Source organism: Geotrypetes seraphini, chromosome 17 (assembly GCF_902459505.1).
Source record: "Geotrypetes seraphini chromosome 17, aGeoSer1.1, whole genome shotgun sequence".
Lineage (NCBI taxonomy): Eukaryota > Metazoa > Chordata > Amphibia > Gymnophiona > Dermophiidae > Geotrypetes > Geotrypetes seraphini.
In genome coordinates, this window is record NC_047100.1 from 40376634 (window position 1) to 40402977 (window position 26344).

The window sequence follows — 26344 nt, forward strand, 5'->3', positions numbered from 1 at the left end:
AATAAAGCTGATTTTATGTATTATTGATTGGATGGGAGGGAGGGAGGGGTGGGGATTATTATATTTAATAATAATTATATAAATTTATATTTCTTGCATATTATTATAACTATATTTAATATTGATTTTCTAAAGAAATGTTAAAATTGTTATTAATCCGTAAGTTAATCAAGTGTGTATATTCAAGTTTCTAATGAATTTATTTGAAACACTTGTTGTAACACAAGAAAATGAATAAAGATTTACAAAAAAAAAAAAGAAAACGTAGACAGGGACAGATTTTTCAAATTATGGGGAACCACAAGTACAAGGGGGCACTCGGAGAAGTTGAAAGGGGACAGGTTTAGAACAAATGCTAGGAAGTTCTTTCTCACTCAGAGAGTGGTGGATACATGGAACGCGCTCCGGAGGCTGTGATAAGCAGGAGCACGTTGCAGGGCTTCAAAGAAGGTTTAGATAGGTTCCTAGAGGACAAAGGGATTGAGGGGTACAGATAAGAGTAGAGTTAGGTACAGGGATAGGAGTGAGAGGCAAGTATAGGAATAACCAGGGACCACTGATCAGGCAATGGGCCTGATGGGCCGCCGCGGGAGCGGACCGCTGGGCGAGATGGACCTCTGGTCTGCCTCAGCGGAGGCAACTTCTTATGTTAGAAGGGTATCTTGGTAATTTCTGAAAAGCTGTTTTTTGTTGTTGTTGTTTTTTTCATTTAAGTTAAAGTAGAACTAGAGGACATAAAAAGAAATTACAAAGAAATCAAATCAAAAGCAACATCAGGAAATATTTTTGTCACAAAAGGGTAGTGGATGCCTGAAATGCCATCTCAAAGGAATTGTGAATGCAAAAATGATGCTAGAATTAAAAAAGAAATAGGATATTGTTGCCTAAAAGGCAAGAAGATATAAGTTAAGCACAGAGCTATGACATGACTTTTGCAAGTTTCAAGAAATGATGGGGAAAGTAACCCGCACCGCATAGCATCTACAACCCCAGCAACCTTACTAGACAGATCAGATGGGTCTTGTTGGCTTCTTTCTGCCATCATTTATTGTTACTGTGTAAATTGAACTTCCAACAACTCATGGCTCTTGCATCACGACAATGCACCAGCTCACACGGCACTATCTGTGAGGGAGTTTTTAGCCAGAAAACAAATAACTGTATCGGAACACCCTCCATACTCACCTGGTCTGGGTATTCCAGAAAAGGAGTTCCAAAATTGCTTTGAAAAGTAGACTAGCACTGGCATCATATAGGTTCCCAAGGAGAAGGCCCACCATTCTGAAGAGGTGGGCCTGCTGGCCAGAGGGAATAGGCATCCTTCTGTCCATCCTTGCTGATAAAGGTATGGGGGGGGGGGGTGTTTTTGATGGGTCATGTATTTGTGGGGATGCCGGCAGGAAGAAGTGGACATCCCTCCTGCTGGTGATGGGGGGAGGGTGCTGGCAGGAGGGAGTGGGCATCCCTGCTGCCATAGACAGTGTGGGGGAATTTGGGAGTGTTGGCAGGAGGAAGTGGGCATCCCTCCTGCCGGCCGAATTGTGGTGGGGTTCAGGGGTTTCCTGCCGCTGCAGCTCAGCTGATCGCAGCAGGGCGTTTCCCTTGCCGTGATCAACTCAGCAGCAACACGATTCTGAAAACAGCGCCTGTGACATAGATGGTGGTTAGGCAGGGTTAGGGATCTGTCCATTAGGACAGATGCGATTCTGTATAGGATGCCTGTGTGCGATTCTCAAAAGCCGCTTAGCCAGCGGCTGCTGAGACTAGGAGTCCTATACAGAATCGGGTCGACAATTTATAATTCGACAACAAGTTTTGTTACAATGGCTGGATCCTAGAACTCCCACTCTTTCTTTTTGGAGAACTCATCTAATGTCGAGAAATCAGTCTTCTCTTGAACACGGGGGAGTTCATTTCCAAGCTGCATGGGAGACATTCTGGACCACTCTGAGTCCAGTGGCTCATAGTAGACTTCTGAATTGCTGCTGCATTTTTCCTTTTTCTTTTCCATTTCCCTACCAGTTTGTTTTTCTATTTTGCTGCCGATTGTAGTCCTGGGATTGGGGCTCTGGGGATGGGATATGGGGGATATTTGTTTAATTTGCTAAAACTTGGGCTTTGTACTGCTTACATGCGCATGTTACACCTCTGTTTTGTATTTTGGCTCAATAAAATAGACACCAAGGGAAGAGGAGTGACGCTTGATGTTGAATTAATGTATTATGCATGGGTGATGAGAGATTGACAGAAATATTACTGACTATAACTTTGCAGATTGCATTTTAACTTTTAAAAACAAATCTTACAATGAAATGACCATCAAATTGAAGAGTAACATTCTTATATCATATAGCGATTACATCAAAGTGATTGACTAGGACTCTTGGTAGAAGTAATATTGGTAAATGGTATATAAATGATAAGCATTTAAAGGTAATGACCAACCTTGTTTATCAGTAATAAAGTCAAAAGATCATCGAAAGAACAAGTTGTATTGTGAATTGTGATTTTCATAATTGCATGGTACATTAGGCCATACTGTGTCCCGAGAGATTTCAGTCTCTCTTAGCAAGAAATTGCTTCCTTTATTGCACTGTAGATTTATTGAGATCCGGGAAGATGAGGATTTTCATGCCATCGTGGTATAGTGGAGATTTTATTATTTTGGATTTCTGTAGTATTGCGAAGGTCTGAGGATATATCGTAAGATTCAAAGAACAAATGGGTGTGGGTGGTGTTGGCGGTTTTCCTGGAGGGGTTAGCTGTGGGCTCTCTCTATTTCGAATGGTGGATCAAACTGGAGATCTAGTTACAGAAGGTAATAAGTTTTATCCCAGGACAAGCAGGCAGCATATTCTTGACTGATGGGTGACGGCACCGACGGAGCCCCGGTACGGACAATTTTAGAGTGATTGCACTCTAAGAACTTGGAAAGTTCTGGTAGGCCGCACCGCGCACGCGCGAGTGCCCTGCCGCCCGACAGAGGCGCGCGGTCCCCAGTTTCTTAGTTTCCGCGGAGCTAAGAAGACGCGTTTCCTCAACGGCTGTTGAAGAAATATTTTTTCGATCTTCCCGCTCGCGTAAACCTTTGTTTTAATAAAGGTTTCTTTATTTCTTTATTCTTTTCCTTTTTCAAAAAAAAAAAAACTTAGTTGTTTTTTCTCTCTTTTTTCGTTTCGCCCCGGCGGGGCCTGTTGCCACAATCGAAGCCTCGGCTTTCGATTTGGCAGAGGCTGTCTTTACTTTCATGCCCCCTCAGCCCGGGTTTAAAAAGTGCCAGCGGTGCGCTAGGCCAATCTCACTGACAGACCCACATAACTGGTGTCTGCAGTGTCTTGGTCCCGACCATCAAGCGTCCACTTGCACCCACTGTGCAACTTTGAAAAAACGAACACTTAAGAACCGCCAAATCCAGCAGCAGTTGCTATTCGGTGCCGAGATGTCCGATTCCAATGTACCGGCACCGACATCGATTGCATCTCAATCGGCACCGACTTCATCGACACCGCGCGATACTGCGCCGGCGTCGCAACCAGCAGGTAAGCCGGCTAAGAAGCCTTCCCCGCTGGAGCGTCCTCCGGTCTCTACTGCAGTGAGTCCAATCCTGCCGACCTCGAGGCGCCCACGGAAGCGCTCCGCTCCAATTGAAGTTAGCCCCTCGACATCGGGTTCTTCATCGGAGTGTCGAGCGGCACCCAAGGTACCGCAGAAGAAAAAGGCGGTACCGGTGCCTTCACTGGACGAGCGCATTGCCGCCGTTCTGCAGGTACAGCTGAGAGAGCAACTCCAACAGCTAGAAACATAGAAACATAGAAACATAGAAATAGACGGCAGATAAGGGCCAAGGCCCATCCAGTCTGCCCACCCTAATGTCCCTCCCCTACCATTGCCCTGTGAATAGATCCCTCCTCTTCTTTTGCCCTGTGAATAGATCCCACGTGACGATCCCATCTGGCCTTAAAATCAGGCACGCTGCTGGCCTCGATCACATGTAGTGGAAGACTATTCCAGCGATCAACCACCCTTTCTGTGAAAAAGAATTTCCTGGTGTCAGCTCGTAGTTTCCCTCCCCTAATTTTCCACGGATGCCCTCTTGTTGTCGTGGGACCCTTGAAGAGGAAGATATCTTCCTCCGTCTCTATGCGGCCCGAGAGATACTTGAACGTCTCGATCATGTCCCCCCTCTCTCTGCGCTCCTCGAGTGAGTATAGCTGCAATTTGTTTAACCGTTCCTCGTATGGGAGATCCTTGAGTCCTGAGACCATCCGAGTGGCCATTCTCTGAACCGACTCCAGTCTCAGCACATGCTTACGATAATGCGGTCTCCAGAATTGCACACAGTATTCCAGGTGGGGCCTCACCATGGATCTATACAATGGCATAATGACTTCCGGCTTTCGGCTGACGAAGCCTCTGCGTATGCAACCCATGACTTGTCTTGCTTTGGATGAAGCTTGCTCCACTTGATTGGCAGCCTTCATGTCCTCACTGACGATCACCCCTAGGTCACGTTCTGCTTCAGTTCTTGTAAGGATCTCGCCATTTAGGGTGTAAGTCTTGCATGGATTTTGACTGCCTAGGTGCATAACTTTGCATTTTTTGGCATTGAAGCTGAGTTGCCAGGACCTAGACCAGCGCTCCAGTAGGAGTAGGTCGTGCATCATGTTGTCGGGCATTGAAACATCATCTATTGTGCATTTGCCCACTACATTACTTAGTTTGGCGTCATCGGCGAATAATGTTATTTTACCCCTAAGCCCTTCTGCCAAGTCCCTTATAAAGATGTTGAATAGGATTGGGCCCAAGACCGAGCCCTGTGGCACTCCACTGATCACCTCCGTCATTTTAGAGGGTGTGCCGTTCACCACCACCCTTTGAAGCCTACCTCCAAGCCAGTTCCCAACCCATTTCGTCAATGTGTCACCTAATCCTATAGAACTCATCTTGTTCAGCAACCTGCGGTGTGGTACGCTATCAAATGCTTTGCTAAAGTCCAGGTACACGATGTCCAGGGACTCCCCAATATCTAGCTTCCCCGTCACCCAGTCAAAGAAGCTGATCAAGTTGGATTGGCACGATCTCCCTTTTGTAAATCCATGTTGACGGGGATCCCGTAGATTCTCCTCATCTAGGATCTTATCCAATTGGTGTTTTATCAGAGTTTCCATTAGTTTGCATACTATCGATGTTAGACTTACTGGTCTGTAGTTTGCTGCCTTTTTGCCCCAGAACCTTCCAGTTCCGGTACGGTCGGAGCCACCGGTGCCGATAGTGGAACGCCCTCTTTTATCGGCATCCACTTTATCGGTACCGGGTCTTACCACCTCATCGACCTCGATGCCGGTTTTAGCTCCAGAGCCTAAATCTCACCACCAGGCGGTACAAACCTCGGTACCAGCACAACAGGTTACATCGCCTGGTACCGTATCCATGAGGTCGGGTAAGTCCACACATAAAACCCGACACCAGGAACCCTCCACACCAGAGTCTCGACACCATGGCTCTCAGGTTAGGAATCCTGATTTGTGGGGTGATTCTGAAGAGCCCTTTCTATCTGAAGGTGAATGCTCTTCTGATGAGGAGGAACGCCTTGTTACCAATCCCTCTTCTCATCCAGATTCCGCATCTTTTCCTTCTTTTCTAAAGGAAATGTGTGAATCTTTGTCTATTCCCTTGGAGGCTGAGTCAAAGAAATCTAAGGCATTTCTTGATGCATTGGACTTTGACCAGCCTCCAAGGGAATTTCTTAAACTTCCTCTCCATGATATATTGAGAGAAACGTTTTATAAAAATCTTGAAACTCCCCTGACTGTCCCTGGAGCCCCTCGAAAACTGGACTCTTTATACAGGGTGATACCTATTCCTGGGTTTGATAAACCCCAACTCCCACATGAGTCTCTTTTAGTGGAGTCCACTTTAAAGAAATCAGCGGGAGCTAATGTGTATGCCTCAGTCCCTCCTGGCAGAGAAGGGAAATCAATGGACAAATTTGGCAAGCGGCTATATCAAAATGCCATGCTTGCCAACAGATCAGGAAATTATACTTTTCATTTCTCATTTTATTTGAAGCATTTAATCCAAACAATTTCTACCTTTGAGAAATATCTGCCTGATCGCAAAAAATCTGCTTTTAACACTTGTACCTCCTCTCTTCTCCAGTTGAGGAAGTTCCTAGTAAGGTCAATTTATGACACCTTTGAATTGACTTCTAGAGCCACGGCTATGTCAGTGGCTATGCGCAGGTTGGCATGGCTCAGGGTCTCAGAGTTGGAGGTAAACCACCAAGACCGTCTAGCAAATGCACCTTGCTTAGGGGATGAGCTGTTTGGTGATTCCATGGATTCCACCACACAGAAGCTATCGGCGCATGAGACACGTTGGGATACTCTCCTAAAGAATAAAAAGAAGACTCCCCCTACTAGGCCTTTCCGACAACAATCGGCCTACCAACGCCGCTATGCTGCTCGTCCCTTACCTCAGGCTACTCAACAGCCTAGACGACAACAACAACAACGTCAACCTCAGAGGCAGGCGCAGCAGCAACAGAAACCTCCGCCACCTCAAAAGTCTACTCAACCCTTTTGACGTGTTTCTCCTGAGCATAGCCAATATCATACCATCTGCCCATCTCCCCCAACCGATAGGAGGGCGCCTGACCCATTATCTCAGTTGGTGGGAGATCATTACATCCGACCAATGGGTCCTAAACATCATCCGCCACGGCTACTCTCTCAACTTCCAGACTTATCCCGATCAAAGTCTACCAAAAGAGTCTGCTTTGAACACTCATCAATCCTCTCTCCTGATACAAGAGGTTCAATCCCTCCTTCTTCTAAACGCCATAGAAGAAGTTCCTCTAGACCAGAAAGGTCAGGGATTTTACTCCCGTTACTTTCTAGTTCCAAAGAAAACAGGAGATCTCAGGCCCATCTTAGATCTTCGAGATCTCAACAAATGCTTGGTCAAGGAGAAATTCAAGATGCTTTCTTTAGCAACTCTTTATCCTCTTCTCAATCAGGGCGAATGGCTATGCTCCCTCGACCTCAAGGAGGCTTACACTCATATTCCCATTCATCTAGCCTCCAGACAGTATCTCCGCTTCATGATCAATCACTGTCATTACCAATACAAAGTTCTCCCCTTCGGACTTGCTTCATCTCCAAGAGTGTTCACCAAATGTCTAATTGTGGTGGCTGCTTTCCTTCGTTCACATCATCTGCAAGTTTTCCCTTACCTGGACGATTGGTTGATAAAGGCCAATTCTCCTCAAACAGTGCTACTGGCCACCAATCAAACCATCTTGTTCTTACAGATTCTGGGGTTCGAGGTCAATTTTCCCAAATCTCATCTCATCCCCACTCAGAGACTTCAATTCATTGGAGCGGTGCTGGACACGATCCTCATGAGAGCATTCCTGCCGTCCAACCGGCTCCACACTCTTCAAGTTTTGTGTCAAGAGGTTCTTCCTCAAAGTTCCATCTCTGCCAAACAAATGATGATACTATTGGGACACATGGCTTCAACAGTACATGTCACCCCTCTGGCACGTCTTCACCTGTGCACACCTCAATGGACCCTTGCTACCCAGTGGTCCCAAGCGACGGATCCTTGCTCACGTCACATATCTGTGACATCATCTCTTCGTCAGTCTCTACAATGGTGGTTGGTATCCTCAAATCTATCCAGAGGTCTTCTGTTCCATCTACCTCCTCATCAACTGGTCATCACAACCGATGCCTCCCCGTATGCTTGGGGAGCTCATTTGAACGAGTTCCAAACTCAAGGCCTGTGGACAGCCCAGGAGAAGAAGCATCATATCAATTTCCTGGAACTCAGAGCGATGTTTTATGCCCTCAAGGCTTTCCAACATCTTCTCTTTCCTCAAGTTCTGCTCCTGTGCACAGACAATCAGGTGGCAATGTACATCAACAAGCAAGGTGGAACGGGTTCTCGCCTCTTGTGCCAAGAAGCCCAGAAAATCTGGACTTGGGCCATAGATCATCATCTATTTCTGAAAGCGATTTACATTCAGGGAGAAAAGAATTCCTTAGCAGACAAACTCAGCAGAATTCTCCAACCTCACGAGTGGACACTCGATCCTGTAACTCTTCAGTCCATCTTCGTTCAATGGGGCACTCCTCAGATAGACCTCTTTGCAGCTCCTCACAATCACCAGCTGCCCCTTTTCTGCTCCAGACTCTACTCGCCTCACCGCCTGGCAGCGGATGCGTTTCTCCTAGATTGGTCAAATCTGTTCCTGTATGCTTTCCCTCCTCTCCCTCTTATGTTGAGGACCTTATTCAAGCTCAAGAGGGAAAGAGCCACCATGATTCTGATAGCTCCTAGGTGGCCCAGGCAACATTGGTTCTCCCTTCTACTTCAACTCAGTTCCAGAGAACCTTTTCTTCTGCCACTGTATCCTTCTCTGCTTACACAACATCAGGAAACCCTTCTACATCCCAACCTCCAGTCTCTGCACCTGACAGCTTGGTATCTCTCGGGCTGACTTCAAGTGATTCCCTTTTGTCTCAGCCTGTTCGTTCAATTCTGAATGCCTCCAGGAAGCCGGCCACTCTGCAATGTTACCATCAGAAGTGGACACATTTTTCTTCCTGGTGTCTTCTTCATCATCATGATCCCACTTCCCTTGCAGTGGAGACCTTGTTGGACTATCTTCTTTCGTTGTCAGACTCTGGTCTCAAATCCACTTCAATCAGAGTCCACCTCAGTGCTATTGTGGCTTTTCATGAGCCAGTCCATGGAAAAATCCTCTCAGCTCATCCCTTGGTGTCCAGGTTTATGCGGGGTCTTTTTAATGTGAAACCACCTCTTAAAGCCCCTCCTGTTATCTGGGATCTCAATGTAGTTCTATCCGCTTTAATGAAGCCTCCATTTGAACCCTTGGCTACAGTTTCTTTCAAGTTCCTCACTTGGAAGGTACTTTTCCTTATTGCTCTTACCTCTGCCAGGAGGGTCAGTGAGCTACATGCACTAGTTGCGGATCTACCTTTTACAATCTTTCATCATCATGACAAGGTGGTTCTGCGTACACATCCAAAGTTTCTCCCTAAGGTGGTCTCTGATTTTCATCTCAACCAATCCATTGTTCTGCCTGTCTTCTTTCCGAAACCTCACTCGCATTCTGGAGAACAGGCTCTACATACTTTGGACTGTAAGAGGGCTCTAGCTTACTATTTAGAGCGTACTAAGCCCCACAGATCAGCTCCCCAGCTCTTCCTGTCATTTGATCCAAATAAATTGGGTCGTCCTGTTTCTAAACGTACGTTGTCTAATTGGCTAGCAGCGTGCATTTCATTCTGTTATGCTCAGACCGGACTGACACTGGAAGGTTCTGTCACTGCCCATAGAGTCCGAGCTATGGCAGCATCTGTAGCTTTCCTCCGTTCTACTCCTATTGAGGAAATCTGCAAGGCTGCTACTTGGTCCTCAGTTCATACTTTTACATCTCATTATTGTCTGGATGCTTTTTCCAGACGGGATGGACACTTCGGCCAATCTGTTTTGCAAAATTTGTTTTCCTAATGGCCAACCTTCCCTCCATCCCTCTTTTTGTTAGCTTGGAGGTCACCCATCAGTCAAGAATATGCTGCCTGCTTGTCCTGGGATAAAGCACAGTTACTTACCGTAACAGGTGTTATCCAGGGACAGCAGGCAGATATTCTTGCGTCCCTCCCACCTCCCCGGGTTGGCTTCTTAGCTGGCTTATCATAACTGGGGACCGCGCGCCTCTGTCGGGCGGGAGGGCACTCGCGCGTGCGCGGTGCGGCCTACCAGAACTTTCCAAGTTCTTAGAGTGCAATCACTCTAAAATTGTCCGTACCGGGGCTCCGTCGGTGCCGTCACCCATCAGTCAAGAATATCTGCCTGCTGTCCCTGGATAACACCTGTTACGGTAAGTAACTGTGCTTTCCAGATATTTAATGGAGTTCAATCCCTCAGCTCCCTCTCTGGATCGATTGTGAAGATCTTCTAATTCTTTTTTAAAGGTGCCAATTTCTTGCATCTTGTAGAGCGGCGAAGAGATTTTGCTGGTGTTAGCTGTGCATTTCTGAGTCAGCGTGTCTCTACGAGTCTGTTTTTATTAAACAGGTTTGCTTTTATTTATTTCTTCTTTTAGTTCAATAAGCAAATTGCGGTTATCTTGTAAGATTCCTTTAATGCTGTAGAAAGGATTTCATTCATGAGGCATTGGCAGAGTGATTTCATCAGTATGAACTTCCGTTAAGCCACATTTAGGAGAGAGATCATACTTGGGCTTTTTAGAAGCTGGAGATGATGGTTGTTTAGCTTCTGCTTGGCATATTGAGATGAGTTCACAGAATTATCAGAAGCTCAAGGATTAGGCAGCCATCGTCTATAATGCTCAATAGTGCCCCTCCCCCTCAAAAGAGATACACTTTTATTCGATAAAGTGTGCAGCTCCTGTCCTACAGGTTTTGAAATAGCAACAGACTTCTATGCAGCTCAGATTTTTACTATGTAAAGTACTATGTCTATACCCAGACATACTATAAAATGATGATAATAAATAATAATTTAACCTGCTCATTACACAAGCCATCTAATAATCTTTCATTTCTCCATATTTTCCTTCTTTCTCGCCATGTTTCCCAGTTTGCTTTTTATTTTTGTTTCTCAAATTCTTTCCCTGATTCTGTGCATTATTTTCCTTGCAGGGCTACCTGGAGTATATAAAAAGTCTTCCAATTAATGACATCCCAGAAATTTTTGGCCTGCATGACAACGCCAACATCACATTTGCTCAGAATGAAATCTTCAATTTATTTAACGCCATCATTGATCTGCAGCCCAAATCTTCCAGCAGTGGTGGCAAAGGAAGAGAGGAGGTCTGTACGAGGAAATTGAGTTGGTTTTTCCTGAATGGTTCACAATCATAAAAACCTAAGAAGTGCCATACCGAGTTAAACTAAAAGTCCATTAAGCCCACAGGTACCCGATAGGAGCCCAAAGATGAGATACGGTCCTCTTTGTTGACCTGCAAAGTGCAGGGTGTCTGTGGGGGAGATCTCATAGCATTGACTGATAATGAAAGTATATGTGGTTGCAATTTAGTTTAAGGGGGGAGGGGGAGCTACCAATGTGGGCTGTTGAGACAGGTTATTTTACTGTTAAACCCAGTTATTAGTAACTAGGTTTCATTGCATAAAATACGTCACAGGTCGTGTAGAGCTGGAAGACGACATATTCGTTCCCAAGGGACCCTCGGTCACAAGGGGGCACCCGCTTAAACTTAGAGGAGGGAAATTTAGTAGTGACACCAGGAAGTACTTCTTCACAGAAAGGGTGGCGGATCATTGGAACAAACTTCCGGTGCAGGTGATCAAGGCCACCAGCGTGCTCGACTTTAAGAATAAATGGGACATCCACGTGGGATCCCTACGAAGGTCGAGCTAAGGAACTAAGTCATATGCACTCAGACTTAATGGGGTGGGTCAGTAGAGTGGGCAGACTTGATGGGCTGTAGCCCTTTTCTGCCGTCATCTTTCTATGTTTCTATGAGTTAATAATAAAATAACTTGTCTTGATGGTAGCTCATGTTGATAACTATGCCCCTATATCTTTTTATTTAGATTGTAATGTAAAACATTTTAAATGTAATAAATATATCATATAAAATAAAGCTGAGGTAAAACCTCAGCACTCGAAAGCAATAAATTAAACCCTACTAGAGGATTAAAATGGTCAGACAGACACCTCTTGAAGGAATATAAAGCAAAACCCGGGCTAAACTAAAATTCCTTTCTGTAAGGAAAACTCATTTGATTGTACTCTGGTCTCCACAGAAATCAAATTCAGTAAACCAAGGGCAATAAAAATCTATAGGCCCATTTGATAGCAACCAGCGTAGCTTCAGATGTGTTCTTGGTGGTTCTTTTAGCTTTGTGGATACTATTGATTAAGGGGTCCTTTTACTTTGCTACAGTAACATGTCATTTCCCACACGCTAAGGCCACTGTTGTTATGGCTATAAAGCCCCTGATTTTCTACTTATTTCATTAATGGCCATGCACTAATGTTACCATTAACACGTTGCCATTTTTAAAATTTACCGTGGGAGCACTTATGTCACCTATTTTGTAAGCAGTAACAGCTCCTACATTATCTGCGCACTAAGCAGTTACCCCAAATTGTATATCTTACACTGTGTAGGTTCTCTCTCTCTCTCTCTCATCATGTAGAATCAGGCTAAGCACCATTCTAGTCAGTGCCAATTGTTTAGGTGTCCTCTCTCTCTAAATTTCTACGTGCTAGGGATGTTGGATGTGATGGTAGAGAGGGAAGAGTGGAACGGATGAAGAACGAAAGTGTAAACCTCCTATCTTTTCTTTCTATTTAAATTACAGTACTTTACGCTGAGGACTGTTTCTTTAATGTTTCTACTTTTAAGTTTATGAAGTTTATAAAAATTTTGATCAATTGCCTATTATAATTTCTAGGTGATGTATAGTAAAAACCTGTAATCTTTTAAGGACTAACATAGCAACGACTGGTAAACAAGATGGGAGAATGTTGAACTACAATAAAAAAAAAAAAAGTATACATAAAAAGGGTAAAAACAAAAGGAGGGGGAAATAAATGGTGTTTAAGGTGCAAATCCGGCGCAAACTGGATTATAGCTCAAAGGCATCTTTAAAAGAAACTTTTCAAAGCCCCTTTGAATTTGTGTAAGTTTTTTTCCCCTCCCTTAGGTATTCTTTAATGTTTTTATAGACTTTGTAATATACAGGATCCAAGTTACCTACAAATTCAACTCATTCTTAAGTTTTAAGTTTATTTAACCGGGTACTGCCTGCACTGTATTTCCTTTGCATTTCTAAGGCATATCGATACATATCTTATGCTAGTCACAAGATGTTACTACTTATTTCACAGAACTTTCTATTCATTTCTTTCTTTTTGCAGATTGTGGAGGAGGTTGCTGGGCTTATACTTAAGGAACTTCCAGAGCCCATTAATGTAAAGGAAGTGATGTCAAAGTATCCTGTCTTGTATGAGGAATCGATGAACACAGTTTTGGTGCAGGAGGTCATCAGGTAACAATTGCTATGCAAATGAAATACGAGGACTATTGGTGAAAGAGGCAAAGATACATTCTCCCTTCTCCTGATACTTCTTTTCCTAAACTTCCAACACATTCTAAATAATAATAAGCATCTATCTGTGTTAATACTCCCAGTTTCCAGCAGTCACTATTAGAAAAACTTATTTCTTCTCTGCTATCATTTTACTATTTCAGTTTGGTATTCAAGAGCTTTCTTGTCATGCAACTCTGGGGGAGGAGAGGGGGGGGGAAGAGTAGTTCCTTTTCACCTGGCTACCAACAGCAAGCATTGTCAGCATCATTTGTGGAAACCTTATTAAGGTTTTACAGTTGCCATGCATTAATTGCCCAAATTACTTACTAGCTATTGCAAAGGCCATCATCTTCCGAAACAAGTAAATGCAAAGGCACTACACTTACTACATGTTAAGTGCATCTGTAATATCTGCAGTGCAGTTAATGCCAGCTCCTGAGATGGTTTACGGTTCATGTTTTATGATGTCTTAACAGTTACTATCCTCCAAATCTAAAGCAGGAATTAATATACAGTAGCCGTCAAGCCATGAAAGGTATCTTTAGTTAGGCAAGAGGAGTATGTTCTATAACGACATCTGGGTGCCCATAGGGTTACCAGACGACCAGGAAAACCCAAGACCCTATGTCCTCTTTGTAGAGGACCGTCTGGGAGCCCGGACGAACTTTCCAAAACCTGTTAGTTTGTCCAAGTTTTGGAAACCGACTTCCTTGCTGTGTCTGGAGAGTCACCGAGCATTGTGCGGATGACGTCACACGCATCCGCACATGCTTGGAGACCCTCCAGATACAGCCTGGAGGTCAGAAAAGTTTATAGTTTATTAAAAATTTGATAAAACACTTTACATTACATTTCAAAGTACAATTAAAATCAAAAATAAATAATACAGGAACAGATATAGTAAGGGGGTGGGAGAAGGAATAGAACCAAAGGGAAGAGTGGGAAAAATTGCAATTCTTAAAATAAAAAAAACAGAGGAAAGGATTGGGAAGAGTTTTAAAATTGATAAAAAATAAGGATGTATTAAGATTATATAGGATACATCATATGCATCCTTAAAAGGAAGAATTTTAAGCTGCGCTTATACTTAACCAAATTTTGTTCTACTCTTAAATGTTCCAAATAAAGGTTGCTATCACAGAAAAAACGTATGAGCAATGAGTGCCGATTACTTTCAGAGAGAGAACATTAAGGGTAAATTGTGATGAGGATCTTAAGATTCCATGGGGATCATATGGAATAAGAAGTCTGTGAATAAATGCTGTCGGGTCTTAAAAGTAAGGAGGGCGATTTTATAAATGGGAAGCCAGTGAGCATTCTTCAACAGAGGAGTAACGTAATCAGATTTTTTTGAGTTAGTGATAATTTTTATTGCTGTGTTTTTGTACAAGTTGAAGGCGTCTAATGTCCTTTTGGTATAAACCTTTATATAATGAATTACAGAAGTCTATTTTAGATATTATGAGAGAATGAATTAAGATCTGGAGAGATTTAAGGTCAAGGAGAGGAGCTAAAGATCTTATCATCCTTAACTTTTAGAAACAGTTTTTGATGAGAGCACTAATTTGAGAAAGATAGATAAGATTGCTATCGATGAGAATTGGTAGGATTTTTACTGCTGAGGAGGTTTCTAATGGGATTTGATCAATAGAGATTGGTAAGACAAGGCTTTGTGGCAGCGGGGCTGAAGGTAGACAGGGCAGGGCCGAGGGTTTCTCCGTAGAAAAATACATTAACCCTAGGTATCCGGCTGTCGTTACAGAATACTAGCATAACATGTTACTGACTTACAGGCAGTCCCCCAGGTTAAGAACGAGTTCCATTTTTTAAAAAACGTTCTTAAGTTGAATTTGTATGTAACTCAGATCAAGTACAGTACACAGTTTATAAAAACATTAAAGAAAGTCCTCAAAATAAAGTATTGTAGTTGTAGTTTTCTATTTAAACTACAACTACAATACTTTATTTTGAGGACAGGAGGTTTACACTTGGTTTTCATCAGTCCCACTGTTCCCTCATCCAACATTTCTCCCTCTCATCTCTTTTCCCCATGCATCTGTACCTTACGCATCTCTCACCACCATGTCCAAAATTTCTTTCTCCCTCCCTACGTGCACCATGTCTTTCCCTTTCACTCGGACACCCATGCCCAGCAATTCTCTCTTTCTATTCCCTTCCCACCTCAGCATCCCTTTCCCTCACTTCCTCCATCCTATGTCTCAGGTTCACGCTCCCCTCCTTCATTCCAATCTGTGTTCCATGTTCATGCTCCCTCCCATCCTTTGTCCAAAATTTGTGCTCCCTCCCTTCCTTCCGTGTTCCAACACAACCCTGCTTCTCCCTTCCTATGCCAACGCAGTCCCTCTTCTTCCCTTCCGGTCCCAACATGCCCCTCATCATTTCCCCCCATCCCATCCCATCCCAAATTTGTGCTTACTGTGTTTACCTCTAGCCGGCTCCCTCCTACCGGCCACACTTCTGTTGGCAAAGCCGCGATCGGTGGCTCCTGCACATGGTCCACTGATCCAAAAGCCTTCCCTCTGACATCTGCATCAGAGGGAAGGATTTTGTGTTAGCGGGCCACATGCAGAAGCCTTCGATGGTGGCTTTGAAGACCAGCGGACTGTGTGCAGAAGCCACCGCTTGCGGCTGTGCCAACAGAAGTGCGGCTGGGAGGAAGGAGCCAGCCAGAGGAGGTCTCTCCCTCATCTCCTCAACCACTCCATCCCCAGCCCCTACCCTGTCATAGAACATAGAAACATAGAATACGACGGCAGAAAAGGGCCTACGGCCCAACAAGTCTGCCCACTCAAATAACCCTCCCCTCTAAGTTCCTCTTTGAAGTGAGCCCACGTGTTGATCCCATTTGATCTTAAAGTCAGTCACGTTACTGGCCTCAACTACCTGAAGTGGAAGATCATTCCAACGGTCGACCACCCTTTCGGTGAAGAAGTACTTCCTAGTGTCACCATGGAATCTCCCGCCCCTGATTTTCAGCGGATGCCCCTTTGTCGCCGTAGGGCCTGTAAGGAAGAAGATATCTTCTTCCACCTCAATGCGGCCAGTAACGTATTTGAACGTCTCTATCATGTCACCCCTCTCTCTGCGTTCTTCGAGAGAGTAAAGGTGCAACTTACCTAGTCATTCTTCATAAGGGACATCCTTGAGCCCTGAGACCATCTCGGTGGCCAATCGTTGAACCGATTCCATTCTTAGCATATCCTTCCAATAGTGTGGCCTCCAAAACTGTACACAGTACTCCAGATGTGGTCTCACCTATGACCTGTACAGCGGCATCACCACCTCGGGCTTTCGGCTGACAAAGCTTCTCCGGATGTCTAGCTTTAGATGAGGCTTTCTCCACCCGATTGGCTGCCTTCATATCTTCACTAATGATTACTCCCAGGTCTCGTTCTGCCACAGTTCTGGTTAAGGTCTCACCATTCAGAGTCTAGGTTCTGCATGGGTTTCTGCCACCAAAGTGCATAACCTTACACTTTTTGGCATTGAAATTCAGCTGCCAAAGAGTAGACCAGTGTTCCAGAAAAAGTATGTCCTCTGTCTCTGTCATGGTATCTCCGCCCACTATGTTGCACAATTTAGCATCATCGGCAAATAATGCAGTTTTACCCCGAAGTCTCTGAGGCAGATCTTGTATGAAGATATTAAATAGGATTGGGCCCAGGACCGAGCCCTGCGGTACTCCACTGTGCACTTCCGACTTTTCAGAGGGAGTACCGTTTACCACCACCCTCTGATGTCTACCACTGAGCCAGTCTTTAACCCAGCAGTTAATATTTCTCCTAGCCCCAATGAACTCATCTTGTTCAAAAGTCTACGTCAGGGGTGCCCAATGCGTCGATCGCGATCGACAGGTCGTTCGCTCAGGCGACCCCAGTCGATTGCACAGCAGGTTCCCTTCTTCCCTTCTTTTTTTCCCCTCCTGACTGGCCCGCCTCTTAAAGAACGCTGGCCAATCAGAGTGCTGGAAGGGCGGGGTGAAGGTCGGTGGGGGATGGAGCTCAGCGCATCACAAGAAATAGAAGCGTCTGTAATGATTGAGGTAAGAGCGAGGCCTAATGCTTTTAAAAACGCCAAAATCGGCCTCCCAATCAGTGGCGTACCGAGGTGGGGCGGTCCTCCCCCGCCCCGGGTGCACGGCTTGGAGGGATGCACAGCCGTCCGGGTCTTCCTGCCCTTCCTTTCCACCGGTCTGCGCACGGGGCTCGCACCCGCCGCCCAAATGGTGCTGTTGGTTATCGTGAGACTCGCGGGAGTTGACGGCACCATTCGAGCGTTGGCGCGGGACCAGGCAGGCGCAAGCCCCGAGCGCTGACCGGGGGAAAAGAAAGGCAGGATGACCCGGACCTGGCCGGCTGTGCACCCCTCCAAGCCGAGCACCCAGGCGGATCGTCCCCCTTCTAAATCCATTGTACTTGTCTTTTATTCAGTTCCACTAATGAGCATTGTGACAGGCAGTTCTTATGGGGCAGTTCTTGGAAGTATTTCTTTGTTTTTCTGTGCCTAAGTATTCTATTAATTTAACTTCCTTATTCCTGTGGGGATCTCCAAAGGGGACGAATGGGAGACGGCCAGTGGCAGGTGATACTTTAGCAATTCTTACAGGTTGCCATAGGCCTCAGGAGCTGTCTTCCCTCTGCCGTGGTCCTGCCCCTCCTCTAAGTCAGAGACAGGCTTGGGGCAGAGGGAAGACAGCTCCTGAGGCCTATGGCAACCTGCAAGGATCGCTAAAGTACCAGCGATCCTCTCTGCAGACTGCTCCCTGCTGGAATTAGGTAAATGGATGTGGGGAGGGTAGGCCTTCGGGGGGGGGGGGGGGGAGTGCAGTCCTTCAAGGGGTAGTGCAGGCCTTCAGAGAGGGAGTCAACCTTTGAGGGGGAATGTGCAGACCTTCAGGAGGGGGTCAGGCCGGCTGTATAATAAAAAAATATTTGAACATAAATACAAAGTACACTCGGTGTGTGTGTGTGTGTATATATATATATATATATATATATATATATATATATATATATATATAAATATATATATGTGGGCACCCCTGGTCTACGGTGTGGGATGCTGTCAAAAGCCTTGCTGAAGTCCAGATACAACACATCTAGGGACTCTCCTTTATCCAGTCTTTTGTTTCCCCGTCGAAGAAGCTGATCAAGTTGGATTGGCAGGATCTCCCCTTTGTAAATCCATGCTGGTGTGGATCCCTCAGTCTCTCGTCGTCCAGAACTGTGTCCAGCCCTCCCCAATCCCCATCTTGTCCAATCTGCTCCCTTCGCTCTTATTCTAAGTCCATCCCCAGTCCTCCTTCCAACCACAATGCCCACCCAGACCCCATGTTTTTACCCTCAGACTAATCCCGCTCCTTCCCAAATCCCAGGCCTCCCTATGAAACTAGTTCAGGCCTTTAATCCCTGACCATTCCTTCCCCACCTTCAATCCCACTCCTCCCCTGACCTTGGTCCTAGGTCTCTCCCTCTCCCCCTTGCACATACCTCTGTGATGTAATAGTCTCACCCTTGTTCTGTTTGTTGTAGTTACTGTAGATACTTCAGTTTATTGATATCCAGACTATAGTCTTTAAGAACCTAAGAATTGCCACTGCTGGGTCCATCCTGCCCAGCAGTCCGCTCCCGCGGCGGCCCGAACAGGTCACGACCTGTCTGAATCACTAGAAGGGGCCACCTTGGTTTCCCATTGAGTCCTATCTTCCCATCGAAGTCCTAACCCTCCGGTCTTGCACATGCACGACCTAGTTGGGTTTCTATACTTATTTCCTGGTTAGCTTTCTATACCTTTGTTACATCCCAGCACCTCTCTCAGTATCCCACGATCCCTTTATCCCTCAGGAATCCGTCCAATCCCTGTTTGAATCCCTGTACCGTACTCTGCCTGATCACTTCCTCCGGTAGCGCATTCCAGGTGTCCACGAACCTTTGGGTGAAAAAAAACTTCCTTGCCTTTGTTTTGAACCTATCTCCCTTCAGTTTCTCCGAATGCCCCCTCGTACCTGTTTTCCCTTTCAGCCTGAAGAATCTGTCCCTATCCACCCTCTCTATGCCCCTCATGATCTTGAAGGTCTCTATCGTATCTCCCCTGAGCCTTCTTTTTTCCAGAGAGAAGAGCCCCAGCCTATCCAACCTCTCGGCGTATGGGCAGTGTTCCAGCCCTCTTACCAGTTTCGTTGCTCTCCTTTGGACTCTCTCAAGTACCGCCATGTCCTTCTTGAGGTACGGCGACCAATATTGAACGCAGTATTCCAGATGCGGACGCACCATCGCTCGATACAATGGCATGATGACTTCCCGCGTCCTGGTTGTTATGCCCCTCTTTATGATGCCCAGCATCCTGTTGGCTTTTTTCGAGGCTGCTGCGCACTGCGCAGATGGCTTCATTGATGCATCCACCAGCACACCCAAGTCTCTCTCTAGACTGCTGTCTCCCAGCAATCTCCCCCCCAATTTGTAGTTGAACAACGGGTTCTTTTTCCCTATATGCATGACCTTGCATTTTTCCACGTTAAAGCGCATTTGCCATTTGTTTGCCCAGTCTTCCAGCTTGTCCAGGTCCCTTTGCAGGTCCTCACACTCCTCCCTGGATCTAACTCTGCCGCACAGTTTGGTATCGTCTGCAAATTTTATAACCTCGCACTTTGCCTCCTTTTCCAGGTCATTGATAAATATGTTGAAGAGTAATGGCCCCAGCACCGATCCCTGTGGCACACCCCTCGTGACTCCCCGCCAGTCAGAGTATTGTCCCTTTACTCCGACCCTCTGCAGTCTACCCGACAACCAGTGCTCGATCCATCTGTGCACATCCCCTCCCACCCCGTGGTTCCACAGCTTCCTAAGCAGCCTTTCATGTGGCACCTTGTCGAAAGCCTTTTGAAAATCGAGGTAAATGATGTCTATGGGTTCCCCATTGTCCACCCGACTGCTTATTCCCTCAAAGAAGTACAAAAGGTTCGTTAAGCATGACCTTCCCTTACAGAATCCGTGCTGGCTTGTTCTCAGTAGGCCATTTCTCTCGATGTTCTCGCAAATACCATCCTTGATCATAGCTTCCACCATCTTCCCTATAATTGAAGTCAGGCACACCGGCCTGTAGTTTCCGGAGTCACCCCTCGATCCCTTCTTGAAGATAGGTGTGACATTCGCCAGTTTCCAGTCCTCTGGTACCTCACCAGTTTTCAAGGATAGGTTGCAAACATGCTGGATTGTGCCCGCTATTTCTTGTTTTAGTTCCTTCAGAACCCTTGGGTGGATCCCGTCCGGGCCTGGCGATTTGCCGCATTTTAACCTGTCTATCTGTTTGAGGACATCCTCCTTACTTACCTCTATGTGTTCCAATTTTTCAGCCTGTTCCCCACTTATGAGCTCCTCTGAATCCGGTATGTTAGATGTGTCTTCTCTCGTGAAAACCGACGAGAAGAACGTGTTCAACCTCTCAGCTACCTCTTTATCATCCTTAATCATTCCCTTCTTGTCCCCATCGTCCAACGGCCCTACCTCCTCTCTCGCTGGTCGCTTCCCCTTAACGTAACTGAAGAATGCCTTGAAGTTTTTTGCCTCCTTGGCCAGCCCCTCTTCGTATTTCTCTTTTGCTTTTCTAACCTCCCGGTGGCATTCCTTTTGGCATTTCCTGTGCTCCTGGTGATTTTCCTCTGTTGGGTCCTTTTTCCATCTCCGGAAAGATACTTTTTTGTCCTTTATCGCCCTCTTTACTTCTATTGACATCCAAACCGGGTCCTTTGATCGCTTGTTCTTGCAGCCTTTCCTGAAATTGGGGATGTACATTCTCTGTGCTTCCTGCAGGGTGTCCCTGAATAGGGTCCAGGCGCTTCCCACAGTCTCCATCCTAAAGATGTTTCTGAGCTTCCTCCCCACCATTTCCCTCATAGCAACGTAGTTCCCTTTCTTGAAGTTCAGCACAGTTGTTGCGGTCCTCCTAACTATGGGTGTCCCTCTTTCTAATGTGAATCTGATCGTGTTGTGATCACTGTTGCCTAGTGGTCCTCCCACTTCTACCCCTCTTGCAGGCCCCCCTAATCCGTTTAGGATGAGGTCAAGAGTAGTACCCCCTCGCGTCGGTTCTTTGACTAGTTGCTCCATGAAGCAGTCCTTCACAGCTTCTACAAATCCTGTCTCCCTAGTGCAGTTGGAGTGACCCGTACTCCAGTCTATCCCTGGGTAGTTGAAGTCCCCCATCACTGTTACACTTCCAGTCCTGCACTCCTGTCTCAATTCCGCTTCCAAGTCGTGTCCGACTCCCTCTGGCGTACCAGGTGGTCGATAGTACAGCCCCAGTTTTATGCCCGCACCCTTGTTTCCCGGTAATTTGACCCACAGCGATTCCAGCCCCTCTGCCTTCGTTGCCATATCCATTCCGACCGAGTGGATAGATTCCTTTATATATAGTGCTATGCCTCCCCCCTTTTTGAGGGTCCTGTCCCTCCTATAGAGCTTGTACCCCGGCAGCGCTATATCCCATTGATTTTCTGCCCTCGTCTGGACCTTCTCCTCTGCCCTCCTCTGGTCCTTGTCTTATAAAATCAAACCCTAACTAGTAAATCCAGAGCAATGGGAGGAAAATATAATGGCTATTTTATTTGTCACGCTTGCCCATTCCACCACACATCCGTCCAATTTTAATAGGCTGCTACGTCCAGGTTCAAAAGGGCCACATCACTCTCTGCATCCCTCATAGTATCTTAGCTCATCTATGGAATCTTGCTTCTGCTCTACCAGTCTTGTTTTTCAACATGACCCTAAAACTAGGACTTGTCAAAAATCTCCTTCCTGAAACGGAATAACTCGGCAGCTCTGGCTCAGCTTATTCAATCTTTACAGTTAAGTTTTTATGTTTAAGTGGACGTACTACAGGAGCCATCTTTTCAAAACGATTGGGGGTTCTCAACTCGCCCAAATTACCAAGTCATTATACAGGAAATTAAAGCACAGCAGGTGGTGCACACCTAGGGATGACTGGATTAAAAAAAATGCTACATGTAGCACTGCAAGTCTCACCAGCCTCTCTTCTTCCCTAACACCAACTCATTGCCACAATTTACCATCCTACTCCCAACCCATTTATACCACAGTCTACCCTGGCCCATCTATAGTGCCCATATTCTCCCTCTCTCAACCAGTCCTCAATAGTCTCATGAGGTGAGGCGTGGCCTAGTGGTAGAGTTGCTGCCTCTGCATCTAGAGCAGCGGTTTGCAAACTGTGTGCCGTGGTGAGATTCTGTGTTTGCCATGAAACGCCAGGGAGGAGGAGAAGCGCCGGTGCTGGGTGAGTGCTTACAGGACGTGTGGGGGGGATGTCAAGAGTGTGAGGATATCGGGGGTATATGTAGAGGGGCGGTGTCGGTGGGCATTACGGAGGGAGAAAGGAATCAGGACTTGGACTCGGCGGGAGGGAGGCTATCTTTTGACGGCAGGTCGGGAGGAGTGGTAGGGAGATGAGAGGGAGGTAGAAAGGAATCGGGGATCTTCCTGCCAGGTGTGTGTGTGGATGCAACAACAACAAATAAATCTCTTCCTAAAATGGTAAACTATATAGTCATAGTACTCAAATTAAACTTTAAATAAGGAAGGTTTATGCTCAGAGACCTGGATGTAAAAAAGGAGGACTAACCTCCCAAAAACCTCACCACTCAATCATAGCATTTTCTTTCAAATTGATGACATATTCTTATTTTTTGCTCACATTGAAGAAAATTATTGTTAAGTAATACATTTATTTATTTCTTGGTCTCGCTTCGTCACCTTTTGATCCCGCTTCAGTACTCAATCTTTTTAAAGAGAAAAATGGGATTCGGTCTCTCATAACGCTGTAAAACTCTTTCCCAAAAATGGATGCCAAGAGGGCGTGTGGAGGGGGGGGGGATCGGTAGGTATGAGCAGGGCCAGTACATACTTTGGCCCAGTGCAGAAATTAAGGAGGGGCCCCCTCTTCTACTTTCCCCTTTCCCAGTTTCCCTAACCACCAATTTTACATTTAATTTTTCATGTACAAAACAAGACAAATCTTCATTAAATATAGAACAATGGATCACAAATTAGAAATAGAAATATGAATACTAATATGGAACTGGAAACTTCAAAACTGGATGTCTCATAATTTAACTCAATATCTGGTCCACTGGAAGGGTTATGGGCCTGAGGAAAGATTTGAGGATTGATGCCAATGACCTCAATGCATCCCAGTTCTTAATGAGATTCCTACAGTAAGGTCCTGATAGACAGATTCTGCTCCCAGCCTCCCCCCCCACCCCCCACCAGCTGGAGCTAACATGGGACTAGCCATTCTTTTTCCATAACTAGCTATTAGTCCTCGTAGCTCTTTGATCCAGATTTCCTCCTGATGGCCCATTTAGTTCCTGTTTGGGATATATTTTTAATATATTTCCAGTCTTGTAGTCTGTAACTGGCCAGAGCTTGGTCATTACCTACATCTTTGGCACTGGATTTCTGCTTTTCTGATTCCTATCTGGTGAATCCTGGTTGTTCTTTCTGCCTGTCAAGGTTCTTCACTTGGCTGCTTTTGTGTACTGTCTGTCAGGTTAGTTCCAGTTCAAGATCCGCTGAAAGCTCAGTCTGAGGGGAAGGAGGTCTGTACAAGCAGAAGACCTACTTTCCTGCCGATCAGAGCAACTCTTAGCGTAGAGATTTAACAACTTTCGAGCTTCCAGCATCACATTCTAGCCATAGAAATCAACAAGCAAGAACAATTGAGCCTCTAAAGATCACGAAGAGAGTTCAACAGAACTGGGAGATTCTACAGAGTCAAATGATGGATTTGGAGCAATAAACTCTGCCATGTTTGGGAGATACTCTGATCCTCATCACTGAGTGTTATGTTTTCTCTTTAAATCGCTTAGGAGATTATTCGATCATGCAGTGTTCTTGGTTCTATATCTTAATCACCTATATATTAACATATCAGTATGATATTCACATCTGTGCTCCAATTCCCACTTTCTGGCCTTTAACCTTGTACTGCTAGCTAGAGGACTGAGAAATAAGTCACATTGTTATCAATATCATTGGCATCGATTGGCTACAACAGGCTGGGAATTGCTTTCTTCCACTCATTTTGTTATCAATCTTCAGAACTTTATCACCACTACAAACAGTATCTTCTAAGAATATATATCTATTTTTTAGCGAATTGCCGATCCTCATCGTTACAGCGATGGCCTCCAGAAGCTCAATTTCAGACGTTTTCTGCTTTAACAAGCCATTGATGTTAATCGGTCTGATATCGTTACAGTTTTCCTCCTTTGGGCTCTCTCTACTTCAGATATAATCGTTTACTGGAAGTGATCGCCCAGACAGTGCAGGACCTGATGAAGGCTATCAAGGGTTTAGTGGTGATGTCTTCCGAGTTGGAGCTTATGTCCAACAGCCTGTACAACAATGCAGTCCCAGAGCTATGGAAATCAAAGGTAACTCCTTGCTTTTAAAATGCCTATTCCAGCCACATTCTTCTTGAAATCCTTTCCTCTCTGTGCCGTTAATTGTGGAACCTTTGTGTTAATAGGACATGTAAAAGTATCCAATGTTTGATATAAGAACATAAAAGAAGTAACTTATCTGTGGTTATTTTTTAAAAGTACGTATTAGTTATCTGAAGGTTTCCATACTTTTGATTTCACGACGTAAGGTTTGTACTGTATTTCTTTTTTATTATTTACCGATTAGATATTTTTTTTAAACATTTTTGTGATATAATGTACATTATAAATGAAATCGGTTCTGTTAATATTTCTGTCGGAAGCAAGATCTTGAGTTTAGAAACAATTTATTTCCCAACATTTGTATATTTGGGGTTAGTATATGGCTCCAGGAAAAAAAAAGGAGAACAATAGATGTGCACCAGATACAAGATAATATAACTTGTTTTGCTCTTGTTCTCAATCTCTGCACAAACACTTTTTTTTTTTCTTTTTCTGTACGTGAAACAAGTTATATTATCTTGTATCTGGTGCACGTCTATTTATTGTTCATAAGGAATTTTTAGCACTGGACTTAGTAATAAAATTTATCCCATTTTCTGTCAGGTGTCCAGTAAAAGGAGGCCAGAGAGAGACATCTGGGGTTTTAAAACGTCAATTGAATGCAATGGAAGTAAAACCCAGATGTCTTAATCTGTCCTCCTTTTTCTGGAGCCATACGGTAACCCTATGTACGTTGGAAGGGCCAGTTAGCTGGATAAAATTAGGTGGCTGAAAATAGTCCTTCCCCTCTCCAGGTAAAAGTATCTGCAAAGGGATAGTACCAGGAAAAGGCCAAACTGGCAGGCAGTGCGCTTCATTAGCCCCCTCTTCTACGAAATTGCATTTGCAGTTTGTAGCGCGGTGAGCCGCGCTGCTCACGACGCTCATAGAGTTCCTATGAGCGTTTGGAGCAGCGTGGGCCATTCAGCGCAGCTCTCTGTGTTATAAACTGCTAGCGTAGTTTAATAGAAGGGGGGAGGGTAGGTGTTTCTCTTTGGAAATGTGCTTTCAGATCTTCTATTAATAAATAGCCACAGGGTTGCAGAATTACTCCGCTGATATCGATGTGTAGCTTTGCTCATTTGTGTCCATTCAACTACTTTCCCATTTACAAGTACAGTATATTGCTGATATCATGCTGTACGGGTGCATTGTTTTCACCTAGTGCAATTAAAACTGTGAAATTTGTTGCTGAAAGGCAGTTAGCTTAACCGGGTTAAAAAAGTTTTTAGGTCAATAAACTCTGCCCGTTTTCTTGCTCTCACCCTCTTCTCTCTCCTTTGAGAACGGTGGCTAGAATGGAAAATTCCTCCGAGGGCAATTCAATTTTGGCAACGAGTTCAGAGTCTGCTTAAGGTTTACACGATCACTGAATTCTGTTTCCAAACTAGGCTTCATTTCTCCTCAGGCAAAGTTCAGTAAATCACAGAAAGATCAGAATCAAGTATTTTATATCACTTTCTTTGCTGGTTTCATCGTGAGTTGATAACGAGTGTGACTGTCGGGCAGCCTGGATGGACCGTTCAGGTTTTTATCTGCCATCATCTACTCTTTTACTACGGTCCTCTTTTTTACTAAGCCGCAGTAGAGGTTTCTACCACGGGCCAGAGCGTGAAATGCGTCAACGCTCGTAGGAATTCTATGCACATCAGAGCAGCATTGGAACATTTAGCTTTCCAGGCCGCAATAGAAACCTCTACCGCAGCTT

The 26344-nt window shown here is 45.1% G+C and overlaps 1 protein-coding gene across 6 annotated transcripts in view; it reads left to right on the forward strand.

Annotated features, from left to right (window-relative positions):
- Positions 1-26344, forward strand: part of DNAH1 (dynein axonemal heavy chain 1) — an 813109-nt gene that overhangs the window by 744286 nt on the left and 42479 nt on the right. For all 6 annotated transcript variants that reach the window (XM_033926650.1, XM_033926656.1, XM_033926654.1 and 3 more), the window contains 3 exons: positions 10698-10868; positions 12946-13076; positions 24441-24585. In XM_033926650.1, coding sequence (XP_033782541.1) covers positions 10698-10868; positions 12946-13076; positions 24441-24585 — 447 coding nt within the window. The remainder of the gene's footprint in view (positions 1-10697; positions 10869-12945; positions 13077-24440; positions 24586-26344) is intronic.